Source organism: Parasteatoda tepidariorum, chromosome 5, assembly GCF_982258835.1.
Source record: "Parasteatoda tepidariorum strain Cologne lab strain chromosome 5, Ptep-v5.0, whole genome shotgun sequence".
Taxonomy (NCBI): Eukaryota; Metazoa; Arthropoda; class Arachnida; order Araneae; family Theridiidae; genus Parasteatoda; species Parasteatoda tepidariorum.
In genome coordinates, this window is record NC_141759.1 from 39,131,366 (window position 1) to 39,154,063 (window position 22,698).

General features: G+C 29.1%; 1 protein-coding gene across 1 annotated transcript in view; it reads right to left on the minus strand.

Annotated features, from left to right (window-relative positions):
* Nucleotides 1–20,017, minus strand: part of LOC107447244 (uncharacterized) — a 29,608-nt gene extending 9,591 nt beyond the window's left edge. Inside the window, exons 1-5 of the mRNA XM_016062112.4 lie at nt 19,765–20,017; nt 13,003–13,151; nt 9,579–10,784; nt 7,191–7,301; nt 6,607–6,696 (exon numbers count right to left, since the gene is read on the minus strand). Coding sequence (XP_015917598.2) covers nt 6,607–6,696; nt 7,191–7,301; nt 9,579–10,784; nt 13,003–13,132 — 1,537 coding nt within the window. The 5' untranslated portion in view covers nt 13,133–13,151; nt 19,765–20,017. The remainder of the gene's footprint in view (nt 1–6,606; nt 6,697–7,190; nt 7,302–9,578; nt 10,785–13,002; nt 13,152–19,764) is intronic.
* Between the last annotated feature and the right edge of the window lie 2,681 nt (nt 20,018–22,698).

The window sequence follows — 22,698 nt, forward strand, 5'->3', positions numbered from 1 at the left end:
AGATTTGTATATCTTTGCTTAATGGATACTAGTAAAAAACAAATATCTTATTGTACCCTCTGCTGAAATTTAAATATTAGTTCAATATTAAGTTAAAATTCTTTAGTTCACAGCTTTCATAAAATTATATTAACAAATTAGAAAATATACAATTAATTAACATGCAAATAACTAATTACATGCACATAATTAGTTATGTACATATAATTAATTAAGAGATAGATAATGTAAAAAAAAGTAATGTTAGAAGCCAGAACTATAAAATTTTTGCATTCTTAAACAACTATTAGCACTCTGTTGAGGGTTTTTTTTTTTTTAAATATAAATTTTTATACAGACTGTCTAAAAGCAAAATTTGAACTTTTTCTATATTTGGTTAGCCAAAATATAGTTGTCTAAGATAAGGTATGTTTATTTCAATCTATTATCAAAAATTTAATCAAAATTGATGATAAAAAAGAGCCTTTGACAATGAAACAGCAGGGTTCATTCTAAGCGGGGTTTACGGGGCGGCCCGCCCCGTATGCCCTTTTGATATAAAATATCCGCCCTATTGCCCTTTACTCCTTTTATCCTGCCCTGATATAATTAAATGCGCCCTGTTGTGTCCCCTCCAAAAAGATACCACTTTCCTGTAAGAGAGGATTTCTTTGTCCTGTCTCTCCCCCCCCCCCCCCCCCCCCCCGCGCTTAGTAATACTTTTCTTGTAATCAACTTGTCTTCCCTCTAGCTCAAAAGCTATGGGTAAATGAGATTCTGAAAAGCTCCCCCCCCCCTCTTTACTATTTCCTCTTGAAGTTAGTAGTTTAAATAAGAGATCTTCCAAGAAGTTCCTCGGGGAATGCAACCCCTCCTGCAGCTGTGTGGGTTCCTATTTTCTCTTTTTAGAAAAATTTCTTTTTCTTAGAAATGGACGTATTGCTTATTTTAAGAAACCATACTGCTATGATGACGGTCAGTAGGCCTGGCAAGAGTTTTCCTGGAAAGAATTTTTTAAGGGAAGAAATCTTGTTCACAAGGCCTGTAGACAATTTTAGGGGTCAGACTAGGTCATATAGATAAAAGATACATTCTCATGTAGCTTCTGGACCCCTCTGTCCAGCTTTATTCTTTTGAAGGAAGAAAGAAATTTTTACTTTTGATTTCAAAAGTGAAGGGACTTAGACAATTAACTACGAAATAAAAAAGCTTTTTTATCCAAAAAAAAGAAAAAAAATTCTAATTTTAAAATAAACTTTTTTTTACAATGACGCAATACAATTCTTACAATAATAAGTTTCAAGTTATGTTACATTACAAGTTATTTTAAGATATTAGCAAACAATAATTTTTATTCCGTTTTTTTTTTTTTTTTAATATTTTTCTCATTCTTCGTTGGCACGCTGCCAGGAGTATAAACATATCCGTTCTTTTTTTTTTTTACTCTTAAAATATTGTTTAGCGCTATAAAACCTCTAACTTTCTTGTTTTCATTAGAATTTATCCTAGCAGTCGATCTTTTTATTAATTTGTTTATTTATGTTATTACTAGTGTGTGCAAAGGTATGACTGCTCCTCATAAAAGTTGAATCAAGCACACAATTTATTTGTAGATGAAGCATATTTAATTCAATTAATCGTTTTTCCCCCCTTTCATACATTTAGAATTTTTTACTCATAACTGAACAGACATTACGAGTGATGTAATTATATCGGTAAATTTAAATACGTAACTTTCCTTTATTTAAAAGTATTAAATTTATTTATAGCTGTATGCTTGTACCTCAAAAATATTAAAAAAGGAAATTTATTTGAAGATACAACATGTGTTATGCACAATTTTTTTTTTCTTTTCTTTTTCTGAATGATCACAATGCAGCTTTAATTTGGCCGCCCATTTTAAATAGAACTAAATAAATTGATAAATTAAGAAATGGTTCTCTTTCTTTAATAGTAACTCGTTTGTTTGACGATATTTTTCAAATGAGGTGTTTGATTCGACACTATCACAATTACCAAGCCGATCGATAACTCTATGTTGTATTTTTCATATATTTAAATATGACACTTCTATACTGTTACTTAAATTATTTTTTTCTCGTTATTATAGAAATTTGGTCTTTATTTTTGCGCTTATTGCAATTTCGGCTATGATCTATATCACATACCATGATTTGACAATGCATAGTAATATTAGATAGATTAATTTAAATACCAAACTTTTTTCATTTAATATTTTTCAGCTTTTTATTTATTTATTCTTAATATCAATGTTATCGCTTTACTAACTCTGCGTTTGTAAGATCGTGCGTCGTAAATATTGTAAATTGAATTTATTTTAATATAATGAGCAAATTTTTATTTTGATTCTTCTTAAAACTTAAAATTTAATTTAAATACAATAAAAAGTGCTGCGGTCGCAAATGAATCTTTTTTAATAACTTATTTATTTACTTTAATTGTTTTATTTTATTTCTCTTAATCACGGGGTCCGTACGCGCCAACCTTGATAAGTCATGGAATTGTCATAGAAAAACGTAATTTTACTTGTAACGTACTTGTACGTTTTTGATAACGTAATTTGCGACATTTCCCCTTTCGAAATTGAAATTTAAGAAGGAAAAAAAAAGTTTTTTTCCACACCGATCTTTATTAGGTGCATCCATACCCAGATAAAAAAAATCTGAATTGGCAAAATCAGTGGTAAGTCTCCACTCAGGGGGCGTCGCCTTTAGGCAGGGCATAATTAGTACAGTGACAGTGATTTATAATAGAGAATCACTTAGGCTGTTCCATGGTCATTCAATGGTTAAGAAAATTGAACAGTGCGAGCGTTAGTCTCTTACACTTCAGATAAGTTATATACATTTCTTTTTTTTTTTTTTTTTTAAATATATAGTATTACTTTTTGTGCTGATTTAGTATTTATCATGAAAGCAATTTTCTTTTTTTTAGTTATTTATTATTAATTTCGTTTCTTTAACATCTTAATTTATACTTCTTTTTTTATCTATTTATCCATCTTATTTATAATAATTTTTTTTTTGTAAGAGAAAATCTTGACTAAGTGCATTTTTATTATCTTTTTTTCGGGTTTTTTTTCCTTCTCTTCTTGCAAAAGTTCATGAATTGATGAAGTACGATTTTACTTCGCTTCAATGCAGATTATTGGGTAGTATTTTTATTAAATTTTTTTAGAATGACTTAGTTTTTGAGAAGTTCTTTTATTTATTAGTTTGTTTATTTTTTATTAATAATTTCTCCGTTTATTTTTCGTTGTCTTGCAGCTTTGTTTCATATTTTAGGATAATTTATTTTATTTTTTAGCAGACAAAAATATGCGATTTTATCCTTTATTTTTTTTTTTGCTTGTACTTTGATTTGTTAGTTTCTTTTTAGGGTGATTTGATATTAAAAATATGGCTTTTTTAATGTTTTTCTTTTTTGCATAATTTATTTTTATTGTAACACTTTATTGCAATCTTATTTTCCTATAATTAACATTTTAATTGATGCTCATGTATTGGATATTTTAACTGTTTATTGCGTTTTTGTGTTAAAAAACAACGGTAGCGTTTCTAGCTTTCGGTAGCGCTTTTGTGTTCAAAAATGTTCTTACATTCATTAATTTGGATTTAATTTTGCTTTCACACAGATTTATTTGTATAAATTTTTTAAACAACTTCGTAACTATAAAAAAGTTTATTTTCTATTATTTTTTTATTGTTGCTCTGTAAATTCCTTTAGTCTTATTTACCCTTTCCTTGCAATTAATTATCATAGGGGTGCATAACCTGCGGCCCGCGAGAGCTACTGATCACAATAAAAAATTTTAATCGCACTTTTGAGTCATCGCGTTTTGACACGTTCAATTTTAATAGATTCAATAGTAAACGTATGTTTAACGTGCTTTCTTTAATTCGAATTCATCGTAAATATAAATTATTTTGTTAAACACTTATTTCCACTTTGTAACGTGATTTCGAAAATCCTGAATTTTTTATTAATTTCAATAAACACTTTTTGGTGCAATTTATTTGTGACAATTTAATCTTAAATCTAAGTAATTTTTTTCCTTCTTTTTTTTGCTTTTCTTTCTTCTTTTAAGCTTTTTTTTTTTTTTCCGGTAGTTATTGCTATGCATTCCCACGTACTATAAAAAATTCCTATAATTTCATTACGACATGCGAATTTTAAATCTCACATTCGACAAACTTTATTCTTGCTGAGTTAAGCAGAAATTTAAGTAATTATTATTACTTTTTTTTTTTTTGAATTGCCATACTTTTCCACGTGATTTTGTAACTACGATGTTATTACAACACGCAAAAAGGAATTTTTTTCTTCATTTTTTTTTTAAAGAAAAGTTTATTAATAACGTTCATTGAAAAAAAATGCTGTGTCATAATAAAAATGCCTATAAAAAGAAAAACAGAAAAAACAAATTGTTCTTGGTTCCTAAAACAAACTTTTAACACTGAAAATCAGTTTTCTATATTTCCAGTTATTTATATAACAGTACAGGGAAAGAGTGATAATAAATTAATAGTATGAGACGTTCTGTTAAAATGCTGTGTTATAATAAAAGCAGCAGAAAAAGTCAAGAAAGAAGAACTAAGTCAACAGAAATGCTCTGAAGCAGAATAGAAAAAAGCAAAAATGAAAAAAAAAAAAAAAAATCGTTCTCAATTCTCAGAATTAGAAGTATCGAAAAAATAACGAAATAGATTTGTCTGATTGAAAAAAAAAATTTTTTTTAAAAAAAAAAAGCAGTAATTCAAAAACTTGTGGTTCAGAATAAAGTAATCTAGTTTTCCAACTTTCTTTTTTCCCTTAGTCCTTCTACAAGATAAATTTGCAGGCCATGTGCAGAAACATGGATTTTAAAATTTTTGAAATTTATGTTAAAACTATTTCTTATAATAAACAATACTATAATATAGTCAAAATACAATTTTATATTTTTTATCATATCTATACAAATTCAAAAGAAGAAAAAAAAAAAAAACTCAGAAAAATATATTTTTAAAGAAATATTCTGAGGAATATTTGACTGCTCATTTAACCAACTAAATTTTTGACTAAAGTGCCAAATGCTCATTAAATCCTTAATTTAAATGCAATATGATAGCAACCTGAGAAATTCATAAGTGGTGGAAAACGTGAATTTTTAAACTGCTCACTGTTTGTTGCTTAAGTAATCATTTTCGATAAAAAAAAAAAAAAGATAACGTTTACTATATAAAAAAATCTAAGAATTAATAAAATGAAATAATAAAGTACATTACCAAATAAGTATTGAATTTTATTTTGAACTATAAGTTTTGTTTTTATTTTAGGTTTTTGTTGAAAACTTATAAGTTTTCTTCAATTAAAATATTTAATTTGAATTTATATTACTTAATTCAACACAAATTTTTTTCTTACTTTCATTCTGCGAGCATTGAAGTTTTTTTTTATTATAATTTATCTTTAAAATGAATTTTTGTATTGCACGATTTGATAAAAATGGCATTTTTTCTTTTTTTAAAAGTATTAGTTTTTTTTTATTTTCAAATGAATTCTAATAATTGAACGACTTTAATTTTCAACAAATATATTATTAGGTTTATTGATAAAAAAAAACTAGAACACTAATGTTAAAAGAAATATTACTACATTTGCCATTAACGTGTAAGTTTGATATTATTGCTGCGACTGAATTCAAGTATAAAACTTCCAGTATTTTTTATTTAAAATGACTGGAAGTATGAATTTTATTTTGCAATTTTTTTTGTAAATATTGTTTTTTATGTATATACTTCAGAACTTCGTTTTCAACAGTTAAGCTTAAAAACGCAGTTGATTTTATTTTTTTATAAGGGAGAGCCAGATACATAATAAGTTTATTTTCAAGATTAATATTCATATTTTATCTGAAAATAGTTATTCTAATCATCAACTCGAGAAAGAAAAACATATCTGAAAAATTTCAGTTGTTTCCCCAGGTCTTTCAAAGGTATGTGTAAAATTTTAAATATATTTTTAGTGAACTAAGAAATATTGAGATAAAGGAAAAAAACCTCGTTTGAATTTTTTTTTAAATTTTTCAATTCAAACTGTAGCCTTTTTTCCTTGGAAAATTGTAGTTATACATTTGATAATTATAATTGTGATTAGTGATAAAAGTAAACTTATATATAATTATTCATTTTAACTATGCAAAGAAGGGTAAGATATTTGCCCTTTTTATAAAATACAATGTCCTTTTTTAAACTTGCTGCCCTTTTTTTTAAAAGTATAGTGCCCTTTTCAATTTTTAGCACCCTGCCCTTTTTTTAGTCTAGAATGAACCCTGGAAACAGATGTAATCTATAAGTTTAACACAAAACAATTCAAAAATATATTAAAATATTTATAAAGTTTCAGTTGTGTGAATTTTTAAAAAAAATTTATTATGTCACAATTAAGATTACATGTTTTAGATGACTTCTCTGAAATAATTAAAATAATTTCAATCTTACTTTAAGTAATACTTATTTAATTTGATAATAAATTACAGCATCTTTATATTTAATGGAAAGTTAAATCATATCCAAGTAAAATAATTCTTAAAGCTTAGAAACATTTTAATTAAAATGTATATACCAGGAGCAGCTGGTGCACTAGGCAAAGAAGTTGATAAAGCAGATGTGGCGATAGGTGTACTCTGGCTTGTTGATAGGTTAGACAAAGGTGCTGTAAAATAAAATATGTGACAGTTTAGCATGAAATTAAGTAGACATAAGGAGGGTCAATTTTAAAAGCATATAATAAAATTTTCAGTTTCCAAAAAAATTTCTACCAATAAATTAAAAAAAAAAGATTTGCAATGAAACATAGATATTGCAGCATCCTGACACAAATAAAGGATTAATAGCAAGTAATGGAGGATACATTTCATCAGATATTTAAATAAATCATATGATATATTTTATAACATGTTATCTCTAGCAATTTGATTTATTCTCTAAGTAAAGAAATACTAATGATAAAATTAAATGTTTTACACATTAAAACAATATTATAAACATTTTATTTATTAAAAAATTTCCTTAAAATTAATGTAATAAAAATCATCGATTTTTATGAATTGAAAGCCTTTATCTTTTAAAGCTTAAATCCAATAAAAAGTTATTTTTCCAATACACTGAATTAAAATTTATGATGAATGGGAAATAAAGAATTCTTACCAACAGAAGTCACTGGTTTACTTGAAAACAATGATGACATTCCAGATGTTTCAGTTTTAGTAACAGCAACTGCACTAGCAGAAAAGTTTAAAGGAGCAACAGGTGTAGTTCCTAAATAGGTGGAAATTAATTAATTAAAGATAACATAATTAATAGTCAGTACACTTACAGATCAGAAATTGAGAAATAACTATTTATAATATGTTAAAGATCTGTGCAAATCTGTTAAAGATGTGCCAAAAAGATGAGTGGGAAAAGGGTTGGTAAAACTGTGACAAGTTTGAGAAGGGGTAATAAATAAGCAGTGTAACACCCCACATTATAGTTAAAATAATGTTTTTATATAATTTGCAATAATATATTATTTAATTTTTTTCATCAAAATCAGTACACATCAAATTATTGTTATGCTTACAATTGCAGGAGTGATTGTGAGCCCAACTCAAAAAAACTGAAAATTTCTTGAGTAAAATCATTAATGACACACATTTCAAAAAATTTATGTCTTTATAAATTTAAATCATTGATATTTTCACAACATGAAATTTTTAATAAATTATATGCAGCAAAAATTTAAATTAATAATTATGTATAAGTTTACTTTTATCTCTAATCACATTTATCATTCTACCAGAAAAAATATTTACAAATGAAAGAGATGCCAAGTATAAATTTTAGTTCTAACATTTTTAAATAAAATATACAAGAATTTTTATACATAAATGCGATCGGTGATTTCCTGAAACTTCCAGATTGCGGTTAGCGAAAAATCAGGAAATCCGGATTTTTTCCAGAGCACAATCATCTCTGCAAATGTCAATAAAAAATTAATACTTAAAATATTCTCTATAATGTGTTTTTCTAAACTGCCAGCAAAAGTTTTGTAGCAATATATGTGACAAAAGGGAAATGATGCAGCAGAAACTTTTTGTGACAAAGGAAAGGATCAACAATATAGAAAGAGTGACATCATTCATAATAGCCCCTAATGGTAAAAATTATAAGTTTTTGCATTTAACACATTTTTAGATCATAAGTATAACCATCAGAATGGATGGAAAATACTAAGTTCGACTTTTAAAAATCATTTGTTTCAGAAATGAAATTTATAATTTTTAAACATCTATAACTTGTGAAGAACCATTAGACCTTAAGAGCTGAATTTTGAATTTGTTCTTTTGATATAAAATTATCTAAACCTCAATAAAAAAAAAATCAAAATCTTAATTTTTTTAAATATATATACACAGAGGATGCACAAAATAATGGAAAAAGTTGGTTGTTAATTTCAAATTTAATTAAAGTTGGTAGATAATTTCAAAAGAAAAAAAAATATTAACTAAAAAATAGTAAGTTTCAAATCAGAATTATTAATTATTAGGTGCCATTTTAACATCTTAAACATAATGTGAAGTTTTATGTTAAATCATACGACATTAAGTGTTTAAAATGTAAAATAAGTCCTAATTTTCATAACATTATTATTTTGTTAATTACAGTAAAGAATATGTAAGAAAGGGAATCAATTAACACCCCTGTTAAAACAACATAGGAAGATCTATTGATTTTTTTTGAGACATTTAAAAATAAAATATATGGGCTAGTTGTTTGTATTTGCTAATATCACATTAATAAGTTAGTGTTTTATGCAGAAATTCAATAACTTACAACAAGCCCAGAATTTATTTTAAAATTTCTTAAAAATAAATTTTCTAATTACAAAATAAAGAATATGGGAGAAAGCGATCAATTAACATCCTTGGAAAAAATAACATAGGAAGGTCTATTGATTTTTTAATTAATTTCTTACTTTTTTTAGTTTATGTCTGGCTCAGACAAGGTGTTGATTTTTAATCCTCATAGTATATATAATTTCTTTGAGGATCATTTTTTTTCTAATTTATTTGTAAGACATTTAAATAAAAAATACATGGGTTAGTTGTAAGTAAGTGAATTTTAGCATAAAACACTAACTTATAATTGTGGTGATTAGCAAATAAAAACGAACAACTTGAACTTTATGTTTGTTTCACTTCAAATAACACAGGTACTTTTGATAGAATCTTTCAAAACAGCAGATTATCTGCACTTTCTATTCAAGACCTTAAACCTAAGTTGCATTCCGAAATATGATAGTTCTTTTTGGCAAACTTTCATCTATAAAATTCTGCTTACACACTCTAGAGTGTCAAATACAATGAAAATTGTAGGGAAAACAAAGATGGACAGTCTTTTATTGCAACATAAAAATAAAAGAATAAAACTAATTTGGAGTTAACTTTTTGTTGTGTAATAAAATATTGCAAAGAACAAAATTATGGCAGAGAAGAAAAGTTGTCTACAATGTACATTTGTGAAAAAAACTTGAACTATAAAAAACTTCATTACCTGATTGTGTTGTACTGCTATTATTTACTCCAAAATTCATAGCAGCCGTAGATGTAGCACCAGGTAACTGGAAAGGGCTAGCTGTACTCACAGTTGTTTGAGGCTGATTGAATGCAAACCCAGTACCAGCTGCAGTGGAACTAACTGCAGTTGCAGAGGTACTATTAGGAGTAGCAAACTGAAATCCCGTTGAAGGTTGCTGTGGTGTAGCACTAAATCCTGAAGATTGTTGTGAAGTGGTATTAAATCCTGAAGATTGCTGTGAAGTGGTATTAAATCCTGAAGATTGCTGTGAGGTGGTATTAAATCCTAAAGGCTGTTGTGGTGTAGTGCCAAATCCTAGGCCTGCAGTTCCAATAGCAGTTCCTGTAGCAGCAGATGTAGGGGTTGCACCAAAACTTAAAGGAGCCACAGTAGCAGTACTGACACCAAATCCAGTTGAAGGTGTTATTGCAGAACTTGCAGTGGGAGTGAAATTGCCAAATAAGTTTGGTGCTGTTGTAACTGTAGCACCACCAAACCCTCCAAAAGCATTTGAATTTTGTGTATTTCCAAAAGCTGTATTACCAATAGGTGCAGTGGTTGTAGGAGCAGCACCACCTAAATTAAACCCTAATGCTGAAGTAGCAGTAGAACTTGGCGTTCCAAAAGCGAAACCACTGGCAGTAGTGGCAGCAACTTGTCCAAAAGGTAGCCCAGTTCCTGTAGCTGTAGGAGTGCCAAATGAGAGACTTCCCCCACTCTGAGGGGTGTTAAAGGCAAATCCAGCATTTGTAGTTGTTGCTGTCCCAGTTCCGAAACCAAATCCAGTATTTGTAGTACTAGTTGCTCCAGTTCCAAAACCGAATCCGGCAGCTGTAGTAGTAGCTGTTCCTGTACCAAATCCAAATCCAGCAGCTGTAGTAGTAGCAGTTCCAGTTCCAAAACCAAATGCACTTGTAGTTGAAGATGGTGCACCAAATCCAAATCCAGAGCTAGCTGTGGTAGCTGTCGCACCAAACAGATTAGATGATGGAGTTGAGGTGGGTGCAGCACCAAAAGCAAATCCAGAATTAGCAGTAGTTGCAGGTGTTCCAAATGAAAACCCTGTATTTGGTGCAGATGCTTGAGCTCCAAATGCAAACCCTGTATTTGTAGTAGCAGGAGCTGTATTACCAAATGAAAATCCAGTTGAGGCAGTAGTGGCTGCAGCTCCAAATCCAAACCCTAAAAAAAATAAATACATACAGAAATTTTAACGATTACACAAAACATGTAGACCGTTTTCCAAAAATAATTTTGCCACTTAACTAAAAAATCTTTTATTTAATTATAAATCAGTAAGAAAAAAATCAATATGCACTGAAACCAAGTTGTACACAAATTTTAAAGTGAGTGAAATTTTACTTTATAGTTAGGTCTATTGTGCTAATACAGGTTACATTTCTAAACTGTAAGTAATAATCAGCTTTTTAATTTAGGTTTTGATACCATTAAATTAATATTCTTAGTTAGTTAAAAATTGAATTTATTTATAATAGAAAAAAATCTAATTATATTTAAATGTAAATTTGAAAGTCTAACAATAATTGTTATTTTTTGGTGGCTGGCGATTTCATCGTTTTCCCCTAAGCTTTGGCAGTTTTTGCTAGTACTACTGATTTTTACCCTGCCTTTAAATCCCATTATTTGTCAGTAGCAATACATGAAATTCGAATCGTGCAATTAAATAATCACTTTTTGACGCACTCAATTTGCTCCAATAGTATAGTAAGTCCATTTGGTATATGATTGTATTTTTGGCAATTATTGATATTGATTTTGATGTAGTTTTTAAATAGCTCGATATACCCTGTGGCAGAATAATGGCAACACAGCGACATTGTCGCAGAACGTCACTGAGTTCTTGCAGAAAGAGTTTTCCTTTGATTTTTGAAACGGAAAGAATTAGTGTGTTTTTCCGACTACAAAATGCTAAAATATTAGAATAATAATAATACTAGAAAAAAAAAATTATGAGTAATAGTAGTATATGACTAATACACATTAATAATACTAGAATAAAAAACATATTTTGTTTACTACAGGGATAAGAGTAGTCGGAGAGTAAAAAAAGAGGAAATCCAAGAATATATATATTATAAAAATAATATGTAGAAACTATGATATCCAAAAATTTACAAAAAAGTGTGATTTTTAAACCATGTGATTATAAATCCTGATGATTAATTTTAAAATTGTATGAATAGGTATAGCAATATTTGATTGTAAATTGAGAGAATATGATCCCGATATATGGCTTTTAAATCACGTGAATATGATATGAAACTCTATATTGAATTTCAAAAATTTGAAAACACAAATAAAGATGCATAATTTTTAGATCGTGTAAATACGAATCACGATTCATAATTTTCATGATGCAAACAGGAAGCAGCGAGACGTCTGAATTAAAAAAATACGAGCTATCTGGCGGGCAAAAATACGGAAAATCTTATTTTCTGCATGTATAAGCGAAGAAAATAGCTAAAATAAGTAAAAATGCGGAAGGGTTGGCAGCTATATAGATTGAATTTTCTGTTTTTCTTTGAAAATCGGAAATAGATATAATTATTTTATATCAGCGACTGAATTTCCAGAAAAAGTGTAATATATTTAAAAAAGAAAAAAAAACTAAATTTTTAGAGAATCGAAGTTTTTGATAAAAAGGCTGAAATTTTGAGAAACAAAAGTGAAAAAAGCGGAAGTATGCTAAAGAGTGGAAAATCTCCTCCCTGTTACTATTTACAATTTTTATTATATACGATGTAGATTTATTTTGCAAAAACACACTTTTTCCCCCTTAAATTAGCAATTAATATTAAAAGCATTTTGTTGAACAAATTCTGGCTCAGGGTTTAAGAATAAAGAATATCATTTATTAACGATTTTTATATTTGAAATAAATAAATATAGTTATTTGGCAGACTTTTTTTGGCCTTAATAATCAATATTCTGCTAAATCGCTATTCATGACATCACTAATAATGTATTTAAAACTTTTATTACCCATATAATTTGAAGTTTTTTTTTGTTGTCCAATTACTTTTTTCATTAATATATTTTTAATATATTCCAGTAAAAAGAACATATTCATAAATTAAATGAGGCAGTCAGCCAGCCAACACAATAAAGATTTTAAATACTTTAAATACTTAGCGGGATTATTAGTAACTGAGTTACACAAGTCAAAAAAATAGTAATTGCTGATACCAAAAATAGACTGATCTAATTACGAGTGCAATTACACTGTCAAATTTATTGGATTGAGTGATTAAGCATTGTCACTCTGTACATAGGTAAAATTCTTTAGACAATAAGTCAGAAAGCAATAGATATTTTGTAAAGAACTATGACTTGATAATTGTAACATTTAAAAATATAAATTGAAAAGTAAGTAACAAACCAGTAGATCCAGTAGTTGATCCAAAACCAAAACCTCTATTTTGATTCTGTTGCTGAGGTTGACCAAAAGCAAAATTAGATGCTTGCTGTTGGGCCTGTTGCCCAGTATTCGCTCCAAAAGTGAAACTCATGATCAAAATACTTCTTTATCTGTAACAGAAATTTTTAAAAAAATAACAGCAAGATCAATTGGGGCTGTAACTATGAATAAGAGATTGATAATAGTCTATTTCAATAGGGTCAGGAGGGTACGTGGAGAAAGTGAGCATACACTTAAAAAAATCTATTTTCTCGTATTAAATTGAGATGATTAATTTAATATTTTTAGAGACATTTACTGGGATTGCAGTAAGCACTTTATTTCAGTTTTAGAAACTGATAAAAAGTTTAACATTTAGGGTGACCTGGGGTAATTCCTGATCAAAAAACGCAAACATCTATTTTGTGAAAAAACTATTCAAAATAGAATTTTAATATTTACTGGAAGTTTGAGGCTATACGAGATGAGTCCAATGCCACCTTCTTTTGTTTGAAAATCTAATTAGAATTTAAAAGATTTTAAATTTTTAGTGATCAGGAATTACCCCATCTCTTGATCATTTCTGGGGTAATTAATTCCTGATCACTTTTGGGGTAATTACTGATCACCAGTTTTTATAGTAAAGAGGCTGTTTAAAAATAATTATACAAATGTAATTAACAAATAAGAGATTAAGATCAAACAAATAAACCAAAAAGATATGTTTAAGCAGCTAATAAAATGATTTATTTAAAAGCAAGAAGATCGATTAACATTTTAAATTTTCAAAAATCTTTGCATCGTGCCATACATTTTAGGAAATCAGCCAACTCATTCTCATGTTCTTCTGAAATATAAGAGAGTTCCCACATGGGTTACTTTTGCTGGATTTTTTAACTTCATTAAAGGAAAGTGTAAAGTTATGTAAGGTATGTCAACAGCTCTGGCAGCAGCTCTCACACTGAAATTTTCAATCATTAAAAGAAATTCATTAATTTTGTTTTCTAGAAGCTTAGTATCCTTTTTAGGCTTATAATTTCTCACCATATTTATACTAGGCTAATTTATAAACTTAAAAATTATTCTAACGATGTACACACATAAAATTAAGATAGAAGCAAGGTAAGATAAACCAGAAATGGGGCAAATCAGAATACAGTCTTGTATACAGTTAAAAACAAATTTTGTGATGACAGTTAAAATATATTTTATAGTTGTTCCACTTAATAAATATGAACTGTTATTTAAGAAAAGACAATTAGGTATTTATAAGCTATTTTATATACTATTTATAAGAAGAAATGACAATGATCAGGTACCCCAGTGATCAATAATTACCCCATCTGTAGGGGGCAACATTTGATATAGTTTCCTATAATTAATTATAATGTTTACAGTAGATGTGAAACAATTAAACAAAAGCTTACACTACTTTTATATCAAAGAAAAAGAAAGTGACTCAAAATATTTATTAAGAGAAGGGGGGGGGAGGGGACCTTTGCAGAAATGTGCACATTTTGAAACCCATCTTTGAAATGGAAAATACAGAAAGCAGTTTAAAAGATACTTATTTTGGAAGATTAAACAAAAAATTATTATTAAGTAAATGTAGTTATACTTTAGTAAAGTGTACAAACATTCTTGTCCATGTCTTAAATTTAAAAAAAAAAATAATTTTTTTAAAATAAAACTTAGGTGATCATTATTTACCCCAGAAACAGAGTGATCGTGAATTACACCGGGTCACCCTACAAACTATCTGTTTAAACTACTGATAACTTTCTAATATCATTAAGAAGTGGCGAAAACTAATTGTTTTTGTACAAAGACCTAAAGGGACAGCTAAAGAGCAGATATACATAGAAATTTAAGAATAAATTTCAAAATTCATTTTATTATGAATTATTTTCTGAAGTGGGGTAAAGTGGGTATATATGCTAAGTGTTTTATAATAGGTATATATTTTTTTACTTCTGTGTTAAATCTAGAAAATATCTAATGCTCAATATTTCATAATGAAATAACTAAAAAATAATTTACTTGTTTGATTATAGCTTTAAATTGTAATTTTAACACTGAAAACAAAATTTAATTTACAGTTTATTTTTTAAATAGAAGGATAAAAATATAACAGACATATTAAAATACTAAAATAACAGAATAGTACAACACAGCGAGCCTATTTAAAGATATGAGTTTCCATGAAAGTTTCTGCTTTCATATGGCAGTTTTTTATGGAAAACCAGACAATTTCTGTAAAATAACTAAATTGAACATTTACATATGTTTTTTTTAATGAAATACATACTAATTTTAGAACTATAACCACTTTATTTCAATCTGGGATAAAGTGGGCATATCAATTCTTTTGAATGCATTACTGTAAGAAAACAATCAAACAAAATTGATAAGTTATGCTTCATAATTAATCTATATGAATCCAATGCATATAAAATACATAAAATTTTTTGATCAAATAAATTTAATAGTTCGATTTTATTACCTTCTTTCAAAAAATCCTTCTTTTGGCTAATGGTAAATTACCGATTAGTAATATATTATTTCCAACTTTTCTCCAGAATTTTCTTATATATTTTTTAGAGTAAGGAACACTAAATTTAATCTTGTCATACAGTTATATAAATATTATTATTTCAATTGTCTTGAAAATGGTTTAAGCAATTTATGTATCCCTTAAAGAAGTAGTTCAGCTACAAAGGATATAATTCAGCTACATAATTTAAAATTAAACGTCATTTTACTTTAACTTTTAAAGTGCTCCCTAAAGGGCAAAATCAATGATGATAAACAGCAAATTTTTTTAAACAAATAATTGAGTGAATATTTATTTTGTAATGTACTTCTTATATTATTTTTATTTATTGAATTACTCTTAGAAGTTTTAAGAATGTTAAATTATAGAATTTTTCTTTTTTCCTTAAAAACATCACTTAAGCTGCAAGAAATTGAAATTAAAATTATGAACAGAAAGCAGTATAAAAATTAGCATATATTTTGATAGCATATATCATGATAACTCCTTATGCTTCCATTATTAATATCATGGCATTAAAATATCAAAATTCATAAAACATACACTTCTCGGCCGTGGCACACAAGAAACGAAAACAAGAGTCACACAAGAAGAAATTTGAATGAAGGGTATAACCAGTAGTTAACTCAGGGCAAACATCTACGAAGTTTGTTTTTCGATTTTCAAGAGTTCATTCGCCAATTACAATCTTTGTGTCAATATATACCCAATAAACTGAAATAATCTCAGTAAAAATGCATATCTAATTAAAGTTTTTGAAGCCCGGTGACTGAGTGGTAGAGCTTTGCACTCCTGTGCCACAGGTCCTGGGTTCGATCCTCGGGCCGGGCAAGGTTGACTCAGCCTTTCAGTGGATCAATAAAGCTTGGGAACAACACTTTGTGTTCGGCTGACCACCTAACCGAAACATAACATCTGCTCCTGCACCCCAGAGCCCAAGGTCAAGAAAACTGAGATGGCGAAAACTTCTCGTAGGTGTTGCCTTGGCCCTCCATGGGCTGTCGCGCCACTGAGTTTAGTTTTTAATTAAAGTTTTCCACTTAAATTTTTATTTGTCAAAATCTTTTGATGTTTTCTTAGCTGTTTACGCATATCTTCATTATAATATCTAGTTTGACCAGGATATTAACTATTTTTATATCAATACAGTAGAGCGCCGATTATCCGAACCCTTATTATCCGAACGTCCAATTATCCGAACCATGTCCGAATTCTTTTTTTTTTTAGAGTTAAGAATACTTTTTAACTTATCGATAATTTTTCTAAATTTGGAAGAATAAATAAGATCTACTACATCTGAAGATCATATTTAATTTACAGCCTTTTTCAGCAGTTTTCTTAAAGTAGCATGCATGCATGTATTATTATACAGTTAAACCCACATACCCCTTTAGCCCCCTTCAACTGAAAATTATCTTTCAAGAATGGGATATTCATTTTGACAGTCAACAATGGTTGGAATGCGGAAGGAGTTTATGAATAGATAAGTGCTGAAGTTCTACAATTGGGGGGTGGGTAGTTGTCACTTACGGTTAATGATTAGTGATTACATTGCGCTTCTCACAGCTGGTTACTTTTCGAGGAAATTAACAGAATTCGGTTTCATCATGTAAACTAGAAAATGACCAGTAGAATGACCATGTTTTCATGACGTCACTTCCGAAATGCACTATTGGACAACGGGTTTTCTGTTGTCAAGATTACAATCAGTTGAAAAGTAGAGTTACCTGAGAAAAGTGCTTTTCATAAGAATCTAGAAAGATGTCATGCAAACGTAAGAGAATCGTTCTTTCCTTAAGTGATAAAACGAAAATTTTAAAACGATTGAAAAATGGAGAAAGTGGAAGTAAATTAGCGGCAGAATATGGCGTAGGAAAATCGACAGTATCGGAATTGAAAAAAAAATGAAGAATCGGTTATGAATTATGTTCTAGTAATGGACAAAAACAATGGAAATTTGGATCGAAAATGCATGAAAAAGTCAAGCAACGATGAAGTGGACAAAGCACTTTACTTGTGGTTCCTACAAAAAAGATCTTTAGGTCAACCAATATCTGGCCACCTATTATGCGAGAAGGCTTTATTTTTTCATGAGAAATTTGGTGGAAAAGATACTTTTCAGGCTAGTTCGGGATGGTTATGGAACTTTAAACATCGACATGGAATACGAGAGTTAGAAATTCATGGCGAAAAACTTTCCGCGTCTACCGAATCCGCTTCAAATTTTGTGAAGGAACTAGAAAGCATTATTGAAAATGAAGGATATGAAGAAGAATTTATTTACAATGCAGATGAAAGTGGACTGAATTGGAAATCGCTACCACGAAGAACTTTGGCTTCAGGAGATGAAAAGCGTGTTTCCGGGAACAAAATAATTAAAGAAAAAATCACAATTAACGTATGCGCAAATGCCACTGGAAATCATCGAATACCTTTAATGATGATTGGAAAATCCAAAAATCCAAGAGCCTTCAAAAATGTGAAAACACTACCTGTCATTTATGCATCTCAAAACAAAGCGTGGATGAACACCAGCATTTTTATTGAGTGGTATGATAAGACTTCCATTCCAAATGTGAAGAAATATCAAAAGAATTTGGGAAAAACAGGAAAAGTGTTACTCAGCTTGGACAATGCTCCGTCGCATCCAAATCCAGATCTCTTAGATCGGGAGAATGGAATGTTTCGTGTTGTTTTCCTGCCACCCAATGTGACACCTTTGATTCAGCCGATGGATCAAAGTGTCATTGAAACCTTAAAACGTCTTTATAGAAAGCAACTTTTAAGGAAGATTTTACTCTCGGATGAACAAAATGAGGGGGATTTTCGAAACTCAATCAAAGCTATTGATTTAAAAGACTGCTGCATGATGATAGCTGATGCCTGGAATTTAGTAAAAACATCGACACTTAGAAAATCTTGGAATAAGATTCTTAAAACAGAAAAACAAACGAAACTGAAGTTTCTGAGCCAGTAGAATTTCCGGATGAAAAGATGCCAGGTTATACAGCAGAAGAAATCGAAGACTGGTGTCGAGACACTGAAAATGACCCAGGATTTCAAATTTTAAATGATGATGAAATTGTTACTGAAATTTTGAATGAAAATCGGAACTCCACCAACGAAGAGGAAGAAGTAGGTGACCAAGTTCAAGATTGTGGACCTTCTCATATAGAAGCATGCAATGCATTAGATATTGCAATGAATTGGCTAGAACGTCAAAATGATGTTGATCCAGTTCAGTTGATTTATTTAAAAAGAATAAGGGATATGGCTGCTCAAAAAAGAGTATCTTCCTTGAAACAAAAGTCTTTGCTGGATTTCTTTGGCAATGGAAAATAAAGATAAATGTAGTAAAATCAGTAATTGACAAAAAATTTATAAAAAGCTAAAATATGACCCAAAAAAATTTAAAATAAAAAAAACTTTAAAAAAAAATTTAAAATTCAAAAAAAAAAAACTTTTAAACACGCCAGAGCTATTTTAGATAGTACTGCCAGTCCTAAGCCTGGAAAAAGTGTGAAGGGAAGTTGGCGCATAAATAATAATCATTTAAACTAGATTTTGAACTACTTTCCAATTATCCGAACCACGTTCGGTCCCAAGCAGTTCGGATAATCGGCGCTCTACTGTACTTTTAAGTTAATATTTTAAAGACATAGATCCACATTTAATGATAGTTTTATTTAATAATAAGTAACTAATTTTGCATTATAGTTTATTAATACCTCAATCTTTTTTAAAATATTGTTTAAATGAAACTTCAGCAAAATCTAATTATGGTTAGAGTTTTGGACATTTGGCAGATGAGTTTTGGGCAGAATGTAACAATCATCATTATACTATTGTAACCAAAATCGTACCAACTCTGCTTCAAATAATGAAACTTAGTTACCATAACTCTGGCTGTGCAATACTGAATGCAAGCCAGTACTTGGTATTTGCTTTTAGGAAACAAGCTTGCTGTTTCACCTTCGATAGGGAGTGATAACTTATAAGTTGTATTGCTCTAAAACGCAAATGATAACAAATCACTAAATAACAACCTGGATTCATTGTATAATTCCAACGGTACCAAAAGCTTTGAATGAATAATGACCTCAGCTCTAGCAACACAACTAGTATATAAAAATAGTTGAAACGTTAAAATATTCATAGAAATGTTACTTTAAACTTAAAACAATACTTACGAATTGAAGTTTACAAACAAAAATCGACAACTTTGTTCTACCTTTTGCAGTCTTCAGTTTTAAGTTAGGTTGATTAATAATTGATACGCTTCCGACTGCTTACTTTATCATTATAAAATCTGAACAGTGCCATCAGCGAAAATTAAAGATTTTCATTAGTACTTGTCGCCTTTTTTATATTAATCGCAAAGAACTGTAGGTGGCGTTGTCATTAAAACGAATGCCTGCTAGCAGAACTACACGATCACATGTTGGACTGGAGATGTCTTCAGCGCAGCATTCTAACATTCCTTTTTTATTGTGGCTTATTAAATTTAAAAGGGGAAAATGTTTGATATTCTTTCTAATGCAAGCGAAAACAAAATGGAATCTCTTTCTTTTATGGAAAGAACATCCAAAGCATATCGAAAATTTTTTGTAAATAAGCAGGAAAAAAACATGTATCTTCTTATTAGAGTTAAAACCTAATGGCTGTGAAATCGCACGACTAAATTTACTGATTTAATATGAAAGGACTATTTAAACTTTACATTCCATACTTTTCTGAATCATATTACTTCCAACATTAAAATTCGCAAACAGTTTTACAGAAACTCATAAAGCAAAGCTCGAATGCACCATCTAGGGAGAAGACCGCTTCCATGCCTTTGGCCCTTCTCACTTCCCTCTCCTCCTCTTCTCAATTGTATAGGAATGTACTGCGAGATTTTCCTTTTTCATTATATTTTTCGTATTTAATTAATAAAAATATGTTTTGAAATTTCCATGATGCTTGTTTTTAGAATAGTGTTTAATATAGTTTTCAGTTCCTATAGTTTCCCAACTTGAAATATTTTAATCTATATGAAAATTAAGATGGAAACTAATGTTCTTCCTTCTTCTGTGACTTTACACACGGAAAGCATGCGAAGTGCTACCGTAGGTTGAGAGTTCTGCTCTACTCCACCTGTAGTCCATTTCGATCGCTAATAACTGCATAGGTAGGACATGTTTTTTTCCATCAGCAAATGGGAAGCAATAAGCAATAGGCTCTAAGAAAAAAGTTGAAGTTTAAGTCTGTCAAAGTTTAGTGTCTGATTTCCGAACTTAAAATATATTGTCTGCTATAATTGAGCGGCATATTTGAATTCACCCACTCGATCCATTAAGATTGAGTCCTAGAACGTAAACATCTGATCATTAGATCAAAAGTTAGTTTTAGATTTTTGTTTACTGCTCGCTGTACACTAAAACGTGATTCTTTTTCTTTTGAATTTTCGATTTTAATGCCATTTCTTCGATCTCCATCGGGTTGTGCTTACTTTATAAATTTAATCTCAACTATATTTTTCTCTTCACTTTTAAACTGTAAAGACTTTTTCTCCATTTGTAAATTATGAAAAAAATTATTAATCTGATTGTGTAAACAGTTAATTCATTAAAATTGGACATTCTCAATTAATTCCTTTCAATAATCATTTATATTATTAATAATTATTATTTACACAAAATTATAATGAGGGAAAGTTTGATTAGAAATTTAAAACTTTTTGCTGCTATAATTAGGGAATTTCTATCGACAAAATTCAAATAATTTTTTTTCCGGAGCAAAATGCATTTTTATTTTAAAGGGAACAATACTGACTTAATATTTATACGATAAAAGACTCCCTAATCTTTAACACCGATGACAGGAGAAATTTTCAATTTTTTCTTATCCACAAAAAGTTTAAAACTTAGATTGTTGTTCTTTCATTATAAAGCAATCGTATAATATTCTCGTATCATCTAAAACTTTATAACGAATTTACTTATCTACCGTTTTGCAGTTATAAAATGAAATAATTATTAAATTATACTTGCATTTTAAAATGTAATACTCAATTGTTCAATGAATTTTACGATTATTATTATAAAACTGCGAATAATGAACATTTCAATTAAAATAATTAGTACAAAATAGCTGCTAAAAATTCTCTTAAACATTTATAAATATTATACATTTATAAATTTCAGCTTTTCGCATTATTGCTAAATAATCTCTACGTCGAAAAATATTTAAAGAATTTCATAATAACAGAAAATTAAATAAAATTTTAAAAAAATTAAATGGTTATCGAGCAGAACCATTAAGTTTAATTAATGAATATAGAATTGGAAACTAAGTCTCTGATAAACAATAAAAGAAAAATTTAATCTTTTAAGTAAACAAACTTTATTATAATAATCATTTCATTATTAAGGATTAAAGGTTATTGTGAAATTATTAATTCTAATTAGTGGATAAGTAGGAAAAGAATTTCACTACTCGAAATACATTCAATGAAAGTTATGAAATTATAGAATATGTAATAATGTGTAAATTTTCTATCTTAGTTCTATTACGACCTTTTAAAAAACGCTAATAATCACAATTCAGTCAACAGATACAAACGATTATGTCGGCACTATAACAAAAAAATACGCTTTATATTTTATTTGATGCAGAAGAATCAAATGAAGACCCGCTTAATTAAAATGTCGCACCTATATTTAACTTGTTGAATGTTATGCGATACCGAAAACAAAACAAAAACATAAGCACACAGCTGTTTGGCGATTTGCGAGAACGCTCCTTTAACGCCAATAGAAATTTTCGCCAACCCTTTGCAATCTACGGTATGTTTTGGCAATTCGCGTGTGGTATGGGTCCTCGTTAAACTGTTCTACCGTAAAGTGCTCAACTTCGTGTGCAGGTGGTTGGGCTACCGAAACGGGGGTGCCATCCCCTCTGAAGAGGATCAAAATTGTGATGGCATGTCTTCGGATCATCCTCAGAGATGTTTCCCAGACGGTCGCCAATAGCCCATTGTGCAGCTCTAGTGCGACATAAATGCACTACAACAACAACAAAAAATATTTTTCCAACGTATCTTAGATATTCCTCATTTTACAGAAAAAATATATTCTATTTCA